Source organism: Anoplolepis gracilipes, chromosome 2 (genome assembly GCF_047496725.1).
Source record: "Anoplolepis gracilipes chromosome 2, ASM4749672v1, whole genome shotgun sequence".
Classification (NCBI taxonomy): domain Eukaryota; kingdom Metazoa; phylum Arthropoda; class Insecta; order Hymenoptera; family Formicidae; genus Anoplolepis; species Anoplolepis gracilipes.
The window spans coordinates 13,253,502-13,264,088 of record NC_132971.1 but is presented as its reverse complement, the minus strand read 5'-3'; the positions used below and the strand labels follow the sequence as shown (position 1 = coordinate 13,264,088).

The 10,587-nt window shown below is 31.8% G+C and overlaps 2 protein-coding genes across 7 annotated transcripts in view; one reads left to right on the top strand and one right to left on the bottom strand.

The window, feature by feature from the left end:
• The first annotated feature begins 1,015 nt into the window (after positions 1-1,015).
• Syx17 (syntaxin 17) lies at positions 1,016-3,805 on the top strand. 2 transcript variants are annotated; one of them, XM_072886773.1, is made up of 6 exons: positions 1,016-1,086; positions 1,271-1,464; positions 1,549-1,744; positions 1,837-2,048; positions 2,504-2,720; positions 2,857-3,805. In XM_072886773.1, the coding sequence occupies exons 2-6, from the start codon at positions 1,333-1,335 to the stop codon at positions 2,997-2,999; spliced, it is 900 nt and encodes a 299-aa protein (XP_072742874.1). In that variant the 5' UTR covers positions 1,016-1,086; positions 1,271-1,332; the 3' UTR covers positions 3,000-3,805. The 2 variants fall into 2 exon arrangements, with proteins under 2 accessions (XP_072742874.1, XP_072742875.1); XM_072886774.1 differs by lacking the exon at positions 1,016-1,086 and adding an exon at positions 1,107-1,123.
• Positions 3,806-4,168: 363 nt separating this feature from the next.
• Positions 4,169-10,587, bottom strand: part of LOC140662972 (puratrophin-1) — a 300,935-nt gene continuing 294,516 nt past the window's right edge. For all 5 annotated transcript variants that reach the window (XM_072886768.1, XM_072886767.1, XM_072886770.1 and 2 more), the window contains 10 exons: positions 9,563-10,004; positions 8,869-9,121; positions 8,523-8,598; positions 8,253-8,426; positions 7,688-8,059; positions 7,357-7,500; positions 7,034-7,247; positions 6,840-6,956; positions 6,540-6,743; positions 4,169-6,467 (listed from right to left, as the gene is read on the bottom strand). In XM_072886768.1, coding sequence (XP_072742869.1) covers positions 6,241-6,467; positions 6,540-6,743; positions 6,840-6,956; positions 7,034-7,247; positions 7,357-7,500; positions 7,688-8,059; positions 8,253-8,426; positions 8,523-8,598; positions 8,869-9,121; positions 9,563-10,004 — 2,223 coding nt within the window. In that variant the 3' untranslated portion in view covers positions 4,169-6,240. The remainder of the gene's footprint in view (positions 6,468-6,539; positions 6,744-6,839; positions 6,957-7,033; positions 7,248-7,356; positions 7,501-7,687; positions 8,060-8,252; positions 8,427-8,522; positions 8,599-8,868; positions 9,122-9,562; positions 10,005-10,587) is intronic.

Sequence of the window (10,587 nt, the reverse complement as noted above, 5' to 3'; positions counted from 1 at the left end):
TGCGCGTACTACGACCGCCAGACTCAGAATGAATGACGCACAGCTGTCAGCTGTCACAGGTCACAGCCACAGATCACGTGCGCGGCGCTGACGCTCCCCCTCTCTTACTACGCATGACATTAACGAGAAGGAAGAAAGAAGAATATGCTCGCTCGCTCGCTCTCTCTCTCTCTTTCCATCTCTCTCTCTCTCTCTCTCTCTCTCTCTCTCTCTTTCTCTCTCTCTTTTGTGCTACAATTACACATTATACTATGTGATAAAATTTGACGCGTTATAAAAATATGTACATTAAGTAATTTTAAGATATAGGAAATTTCTTAATTAAAATATTATTTGATATATTTAATTCGTTTTAAAGCGTGTACGTTGTACGTGATTACAAAAATGTATATAGTGAAGTATACTTTATTAACTAAATAAAAGCAATTTGACTTGCTGTGTACGAACTATATATAAAACGATTCTATTTTCTTATTACACTTATATGAACAAACATTGTAATGAAAATTATATCAATTAATGGCGATTAAAAGTATGTCAATTAATTATTTGTGAAAAATAGAAATCTTCCAAAATACAATTAATTGTATCTTAAAAGATTTCTCTATTTTATATATATAAATAAATATGTAAATTTATATTATATATACTACACATATATATTTTTATATATACATAAAATATAATTTTAATAATAATTTTCTTTTACATATATATATATATATATATATATATATACACCTAATATCGTTATCCATAACAATAAATGTATTAAAATGAAAAAGGATTACGCCTAGTCAAAATAATATATAACAAAATATAATTAATAAATTTATAATATTTTTGTGTATTTTCCAATCCACAATTATGGATTTAGCACGGACATGAATGAACCAATTGTTTTACCGGTAGTTTTATCGAAAAATGGATCTGATTATGTAGTTTCTCCCACTTTAAAATGTATCCAGTTGGCGCCAGCATACTACAAGGAAAAAATGTCGTATGAAAAACGACGTGGCCCTCTCAGGCTTCTCTCTGACATGCATGTTTATATTCAACACAGCTGATCTTTTGGACAGAGACGGAGTATGTCTTTGTTAGTTAAATTTAGTGAAGTAATAAGGTGTCATACGAATAATCGTATTTCATTATTAATTAATTATATCTAGCGTAAAAACTTTTCTATAATAAAAATTAGGAGGATTATGTGAAGCTTAAATATATGCATAAAGAGTGAACTTCGAGACTAACATAAAAGATTCTTTTTTAGATAAAGATTTTTAAATAAAGATAAATTACGCAGAATTATAAACGAGCAACATTAACACAAATATGTCAGCCTTATCAGAAAATATTACGATCAAACAACCTATAAGACGTTTAGAAATTCAAATCAATAACTTTAATGTTGCTATTCCACACCATGTAGATTTATTAAAGCGGCATAAGAATAATATTAAAAAAGTAAGCATATGTACAAAAATTGTATCTTTTTTTACATTTAAAACATCATATATATGTATATACATGCAAATTATATCTTTGCAGTATCAAAATCAACATGATTGGGAACGGATAAGGAAAGAACATATAAATGTCTCTCGTATTATTAAGCAATTGAAAGAGTTATTGTATCAAATGGAGACTCTCAGAGCACAAGTTCTCGATGTTGATATTGATAAATTTGATAAACTAACGACACATGCACGGAGAAGTATCATGTGCGCAATTGAAGAATATTTAGGTAAAAAACATACTATAATATATAATATTCTCTCTTAATTTTGATTAACATAAAAATCTAAGAATTAATATAGATATAAATATCAATTATAGAGATGGAATTAGATGCATCAAAATTGTCACCCACATTATCAAAGAATGAAGATCAAGAGACAGAACATCCAGTCAATGATAATGATATTCAATTGCAAGTAGAACGAGAAGATTTACAACATCAACAAACATGTTTACAAGTTTGGAGTTGTTTGCAAGAAGAAATACAACAATTACATGAGCTTTTTGTTGAATTTAATAAAATTGTGCACGTAAGAATATAATTCTAATTTGGATTACATAACATTTTAAGAATTAAAGCATAAGTTTGTGGTTAACAATTTGACATAGAATCTTTGTGACGCACTGTTGGAGCAATTCAACATTTTATTGTAACTATAACTCATTTGATAGCATTTTTTAATTTTATTTCTTGACTATTTTTTTTCTATTATTTATTGTACTTTTAACACTAAAGACAGTCCAGTTAAGAATAGAAACATCTGTATTTTATCTTGCTATGCGATTTGTAATTTATTAAATTTTTGTTTTTTGCATCTCGTCGTTAATTATTGTTAATTTATTAAATTTTTGCGTAATCCATCATTCGTTTACGTACTTTTTCTTTATAATTTTAAAAAATAGCTCTAAAATTGATTCTTTAGGTTTTAAAGAAAAAGCACTCATACATGCTTTATTATCATAAAATATACAATTTTGTTCACAGAATCAGAAAGAAATGGTAGACAATATGGAAGAAAATATTGAAGAAACTCAAATAAATGTGAATGAAGGTACAAAATATCTTCAAGTAGCCTCTAAATATAAAGTTGCTGCATATCCTATAGCAGGCGCTATGTTAGGCACATGTATCGGAGGACCAATAGGTTTATTAGCTGGAATGAAAATTGGTGGTCTTGCTGCTCTAAGCTGTGGAATTTTAGGTAAGTGTTATATAAATTTATATAAAAATTATATATAGATTATTGTATAAAGTTAATGAAATATTAAATTTCCATTTTTTAAAATTACACAAGACAACAGATAAAGATAATAAATACATAAATATATTTTTTTTAGGTTTTACTGGTGGATCATTATTAAAAAAGAAACAGATAGAATCACAAAAATTAGATACATCTACATCAGTAATTAATCTAAAAAATATTAAAAAATCTGTCTCTTGTCCTGATAATTTAAAAGAAGATAAAAAAAAATTATGACAGAACATAACTTTGTCGACATGTGATATGATCAATTTTAAACATAAAAAAAAGTGCACTGTTGTATAATTTTAAATTAATAAGAGATATTTACACATTTTTTATTTCTAATAAATATGCTTTTTTATTTGTACATAAATATTATTTTAATTTTATTTAACTTTACAAAGCTAGATAATTTAAGAACTTTTTAGACGAAATAGAAGAAATTTTTTAACATTTTTAACATACACTCTATTGATAATTTTATATATTTAAAAAAAATTAGTCTGTAAATCTTGTTAAACTTACGAATCTTTGTTCGATTATGTATGGTCTATTTAGCATAATATTTTAATAGAAATTGAATAAATGTACACATATGGGCAAAATCAGATTAAGGATATAAGCACATATCTCTTTTATAAAGCAACGACTTTTTTGTATGCCTTTCGCGTGCCTTGTAAATTACTTCAAACTACTAAAGATATATAATCTGCAACACGTTTGAAATGTAACTGCTTGTAATTATTTACTTATAAATTAATATAATTATGGCTGTATTCTTAAATGAGACTTAGTTAATGTGCACTATGTATATACAAATGTGAATTATGCATATTTAAAATGATTATGTTTAGAAAATTAAACTTTTAGAATTGTATATTTTACATTTTAAATACATAGAACTGGATTGTTTTAAAGGATGTTTCACTTTTTTCACACTTATTAAATCAAGAAACCTACACAAAATATAAAAATACCTTACATTGAGACCAATCTACATACAAATTGTTAAGCTTTTTATAAACATTCTAAAATCTAAGATATATGATATATACACTTGTCATAATTGAAACTTATAATAATCAAAATGTACGAATATATTGCTATAAATAATTTATAGCAAACATTAGGAGTGATAGACATATGTATATAATAGATAGTGCGGGATATATTTTAAAAAGAGTTGAATTCTCTACAAAAGGCACCCAATACAGTATATTTAGCAAGTAATAAAATACATCGGTGTTAGACAACAGTACAATACTGAAATTATTGTGTTATTAAATGTAATATATACATTTTATTCATAATGGAAATATTTAATTCTAAGGACTAAAGAGTGTTCTACTTAAAAAAATATTAATAAATATCTAAAAACGTGTAATATTAAATGACTATCGGTATATTTTCTTATAAGATAATGTATATACATATATATATATATATATATATATATATATATATATATATGTTGTTATTGTTATTCCAACATCCCTCCATTCAAAAGCAACACTAAACACGCATTTGCAAATTTGTGGAAAATAGAAATTGTTAACTTTCTTTTGTTTAGTTTCACTTTCGAAGATCGGGATACTCAGCCAGGTGCATCGATGTATGGCATATTCATGTCATAATTTAAATTTATGTATAAACGCAATTGATTTACTTCTGATTAAAAGTTATAAAACTGCGATCAAATATAATTTATAATAAAAAATAGCATGCATCGGACTGTGCCAAAATTCTTTGTAACACTCTACGATCTACATCTACACTTCTCTAAATACTTTTGTTCTTGCACAAAAGATAATATGAAATAAACAGTTTGGTCAATATCTATAAGGTATGCTTACAATACCTCGACAGACCTTGGCAATATGAATGGCTAATTAATCTACTTATTTGGAAGCAGTGTAACAATGCAGAATCACATATTGACAAACACCTATTATTTCACACAATGTCGCATTTATTCAAAAGAATTAGATGATTGTAATAAAGATTTAAAAAAACTGATCTCATTTTTTCCTTTATGAAATATAATTTCGCCTAAAATTGCTTAAATTTGCCTAAATTTGCAAGTTCTATACTTATTGTTTTTAACAACATGTGTTATACTTACAAGACGGATATCTTTTCAGTTAACTATTATTGCAGATAAGTCACGAGCGATTCTGCATAGTTGAACTAATCGACTTATTAATAAAGACATTGGAATATGGAGTGTGGATTGTCTTAAGGCAAGCTTACCATTTTAATTTATCTTAAGCTGTTCCAAAACATTTATCTCCACACATATATTAAAATAATTTTATTTTTTAAACATAATAGAGTACTTACTAACAGAAATTTGGCTTTTGAGTACAGGCCAGAGTTAGATTTACATTTATAACGGATAATAAAAGATTTTACAAATGACTGACATAAAAAGAATATATAATATTTTATATATATAATCTGGAAATAATATATAGACTATTGGTTATATTACTTGTGGCTACACACATTGTATAAATTTTTTTCTTTGATATTACATTATATTACAAATTAGTATGTATATGTGCGCATTGATTTGACACACATTCCTGACATATAATCCACAATCAAAACTTGTTAGATTCATCATCGAGATAGTATTATAATTAAGGAAAATATATATTTTCTCCAACTTCTGTATGATTCGCGCATCTCTAAGATTATATATTTTCCTTAATACAGTAAGCGCGAACACAATGTGGAGTTAAAATATTTATATTTATCAGCTATAATATAAATAAAAGTTTATAAAATTGTCATAAGTTATCGGGGAAGATTCAGAAAATATTTCACCGCTGTAATCAGGAATGCCAATGTAAATGAGAATAGCAATCAGTACATATCATTTATGATACTATATAGCATACCTCGATATAATCGACATTTGATAGAACATATCTATGTATCGTGTCTTGAGCACGTTGATAAAATTAATGAGACGGAATAAAAAAATACGTGTTGCTATTACTTCAGAAACCAGTTATCAGTGAGCTTCATAAGTAATAGCCCGATAGCTATATGATCACATGGATCTGTGAATTTCGAAGCGTATCAAAAGATAAAAATTTACAGAGATAGATTCACTTGAAAGTTAAATGTTGAAATTCGGTACCATTTCTGTAGCTATAGAATAAAAGAATCTACATTTATATGTAATACAATTACAAGTTCCGTAGCTGGGCGCACGTGTTAAGCGTAATCTATCAGACTGCATGCGGGCTTATATATTTTTTTCATCACGTCATATTAAACTACAAGTTGCTCACAAGAATACGATGGATGATTTGATAGCATGCGTGCGACAATATTATCTCACAGTACTTAGCTAAATATGTCGTGACGATGTGTCACATTTCTGTAATCGTAACACAAACTTGCAAGTGAATCAATTATAGATTCGCGTTATTTTCGCGATATTCTCTGTATATTAAAAGAGATTTCATAGATTAATAGACATGTCTTGGTCATAAGATGTGAGATTCGTGTCTGTCGAAGACACAGGAGTAATCAATGCCGCCGTTCCACTAGTTGGCGATTGCAGAGGGGTCGAGGTCGAGGTCGTAGGTAAGGACGTAGGACTCTCCAAGGTTGAATTCCAAGGACTTCTTTCAGTCCCGTCACCTCCATCATCCGATACGATTGAGATATCAGCGATAATACCACTTTCTATAGGATGAATATTATATATTATTATCGATGTCCTTAAAAAAATCACTGCAATTGAAGCGTAATACTCACCAACGCTACACTGGCTATTCAGTGTAGTACTACGATGATGCAGTCGTGGACTCGTATCCAATCCAAGATTAAGCGTCGTAGGAGGACCGCTACTTCCACCACTGCTCGAGGATGAACTAACGGAAATTACGCTGTGTGGCCTTCTGCTACAGCGATTGGAGTCCTCCGACATTGACACCGCTATGGAATTTCTAAATCTGGGTGCTGTGTAGACAAAAGTTCAAATTTTTGTCTCAATATTCGAGATCATCGACATAAACAAATATATTTTCAATAGCACCACAAATTTGTTATACTTACTCTTAGAGAGTTGAGCTACACTGATAGAACGATCGTTAATTTGATCTGCGCTAGGCCTTATATCTAAACATGGCTTATTCCCAATGCCCATGCTTGACATCTCTGCCAGGCGCACTTCTAAAAAGGTGAAACATTGAATGTAATTTGCTGCAACAATTTCTCTTTAGACTGACGAAGCAAAAATAACAAATTACCTCTGTTTCTAAGCGCCTGTTTCCACAAAAGATTGCTAAGTTCCTCGGTCCAGGCTTTCTTGATGTCTTCACTTGCGCACTGCAACGTATACGTATCACCCGGTTTTCTCTTGCGGAACCAAATCTCGAATTTTGTGGGCGAATCCGCGATAACAGCGGTTAAGCCAATATCCGTCGTTTTAATGCTATGTTTATAGATATATATATCTAGATTCTGAAAAAATAAATATACAGTTATATCTAATAAAATAAGAAAGAAACAACGGTCGTACAATTGAATACAATTCATTCATAAAATATTACTGGCATTCATAAAATATTACTTTTCTGTCAGGAAATCTTCTTGCTTTACTGAAGAGTATAAGATCTTCGAACAAAAAGACTTGTCGCAGACACTTTTTGCCTTTTCCTTGCCAGACTAAAAACTCGTTTTGCCGCAATAATCTTCCTTGTTCTTTTACATTCACCTATGAAATAATGTTACAACTTATGAATGGATATTATAAATATTATAATATTTATAAAAATCATTATATCAGAACATATATATATAAGAAAGAAAAATAGAGAAATTTAATTAATAAAGTAGATTATTATTAATTTGATTTTATTAATTTCCTTATATTCAAATCATTAAAAAAAAATATAACGTACGTCACAGTCGCGAAGCGAATCCATTGCCAAAAGATCGTTTCCATGTCGAAGTTGAAATCGCACCATTTGCTCGGCAGCCCTTAAATCCGCTTCACCTTCGACTATCGGTTTTATACTATCCTCTTTCTCCTCTTTTTCTTCTTTGCCGGACAATTGTTCCGACAGATCTGTGCCAGCTTTAACTAGCTGCTGAAGTAACAAAGCATATTTTCCCATCCGTTGAACTGGTTTCAATAAATAGCTAGCCAAGTCCATTTTATCCCCTAACTCTAGTTGCTTCTGTTTGAAGAAGCTCGTGCCGTATTCCGCCATCAGTGAATCCGAATTTGGTTTGTTTTTATTGTACAAGGCGTAAAGGTAAAACTTTTTCTCCTGTATTAAAACAATTTATATTCATAAATTAATTAACTTATTAATTTCATAAATTAATAAATTAATTAATATATTTATAAAATATTTATAAAATACTTAAAAAATATTTATTAAAATATCTACATATGAGAATATATTTCACGTATCTTTTTGATATCTTTTACGCCAAGAATTAATATGTAGTTATACTTACGTGTCTGATGAAACATTGTCCCACAAGCATGGGCGATTGCTCGCATTGCTCCAGTTCACGTAGAAAGTGTTGACTGTGAAATTCGTATATCTTCTCGACATTCCCGAAGATTACGTTTCTCTGTCCTCTAAGAGCCTGCGGGATGTCCTCTCGCACAAGTTCCGGAATATAGTTCTTTGCGAAAAAATTTAAACGTATTATTCTTAGTATGCGAGATAAATAATAAAATTACGCCTGAATAAACTTTAATGACGTACACATGGCAATTACCTCTATTATGTACTCGAGTGACTTCACGTAGTCTCGTTCAGTCTGTATCATCTCCCTCATTATAAGCAATATTGTTCTGCAAGGTGAAATTTTTCATTAATGACAATTTGTGACCGTATAATAACGAGCAGGATGATATAAAGGAAAGTATATACTTTGGAAGAACAATAGCTACTTCACTGATATAGCAATAAAATGTCGTGCGTAGGATGTGCTTTAATAATTTTTTTAATAATCATCATTAATTTTTATAATCTCAATTCTTTTATGCATATCAAAATTATTTTAATTAAAACATAAATCTATTTTAGTTTCTATTAAAAATGTATAGTGATATATATCGTACTTTTTTGCCTTCATTCCTGGCGCAATGCTAGCTGATCTGTGAAGATGCGAATTCACCGGTGGCTTGACCAGCCTTCTCGGAGCCGGGCTTCGCGGAGGTGTTCGTGGTGGTGAACAGTCCAAAAGTTGTTCAGCACTCTCCCGAAGTTCAGCGATATTGTCCAGCACCGCTCGACCACCGCTGCCGGCTGATCCAACGCTTTCCATCGGACAAGCGTAAGAAGCGCTACTGTCGCTATCATCCCAGGATGTTCCTGAAACATTTGTAATTTCGATTTATGGTAGAAGTTGCATAATTGTGAGAATGTTCAATTTCGTAATTAATTAATTAGTTAATTAACGATGTTGCTAAAATATCGGCGTAAACTAAATGCAATAAAACGTCATTTTTCTAATTTTTTGAAAATTGTAATTTTCAGTATTAAGTTTGTCGAATTGTTATAAAGTAACGCTTCTGCAACCTCAAAGGTTTCTTTTATTTGACGCGTAATGAGGTCTATAATTACGGTTCCACATGAGTTTGCGATTTGTCACACGAAGCGAGGTAGATTAAAGATTATAAAATATGATTTTCGGAGAAGCTAGAAAAGTGGTGTTTTTTGTCCTTCCTCGCACTTGCTTCGATTATGCAACTTTTATTCGATTTATATACATATATTTTTTTTACGACGCTCGTAAGGAAGAAGGAATCTCACTTTTTGCTAAAGTATCATCCCAGGTCGACTCGGAAGCAGCGAAGGACCTTCTTCTTGCGGGACTTCCCGGGGCGGACGTAGTTCTAGCGATCTCAAGGGCTTCCGCGCACTTGTTTCGCGCGATACGACATTGCTCCAAAAGGACTTCATTACCGAGCTTTTCTGCCAGAGCCATCATCTCGGTGAAGTGTTCGGGTGGCAGAGGTGGCCTCGCCATTAGGAATTGCTGAGATCTCCTTTCGCTTGCCAGACGAGCCTCCTGCGCCCATTCGTAGGCGCGATCCTGAAGGAGACAGCATCTCGATGTGTCCTCCAAATATTCCCGTCTATCTTCCAAACGGGAGCCGAATCCTCGTAGATGTTGCTTCAAAGATCTCGCGAGCTCGCGAAGTCCGCTCGCGCTCGCCGCCTCAGCAAGGTCGCTCCCTTTGTCCAGGTGTCTCTGTAACACAAAGAAGGAAAAGAAAATTAGTATTAAGTATATACTCGTGTAATTTTGATCGTAGTCTGAGAATGAGCGCAAATATTAATCCGGTAAATTAATATTTTCTTGCGCCGTCTAATTACTCTCACAATCAGAACTCCATCCGAAGCTTTATCTAAAATTTCATTTAGAACTTTGCGAGCAATAAGCTGTAACGGAAGTCAGCCGAATATTTCATCCACCAACTCATAACGAAGAGCGTGATAAAGGACAAGGGTCTTCCACCTCCCTGATGAGACGATATCTCAGTATCCCTTCTGATATCGCAGAACTCCCGTGGCGGCCAATAGACCCATTCCTAATGGAAGGGCCATAAATCGACATATGGGGGTAAATAATGTCACGATAAGCTAGGGGGACCGTGCGGCCGCCACCATTACCCTATAGAGGTCTACAACAAGCTTGTAAGGGGATGGGTAACACGCGCATTTACACGGAAAACCCCGCGTGCACGCTCGGAATTGCAACCCGACGATACTCTCGCATTCGTGTGAGCGTGAAATCCACTTAGACACGGCTCGACTACATCCTGGAGCACGGA

Bases quoted from the DNA above. Each gene is read 5' to 3' on its own strand.
- Syx17 (XM_072886773.1), top strand. From the start codon at position 1,333: ATGTCAGCCTTATCAGAAAATATTACGATCAAACAACCTATAAGACGT. The intron at 1,465-1,548 runs GTAAGCATATGT...ATATCTTTGCAG, and splicing joins ATAAGAATAATATTAAAAAA to TATCAAAATCAACATGATTG. The intron at 2,049-2,503 runs GTAAGAATATAA...TTTTGTTCACAG, and splicing joins AATTTAATAAAATTGTGCAC to AATCAGAAAGAAATGGTAGA.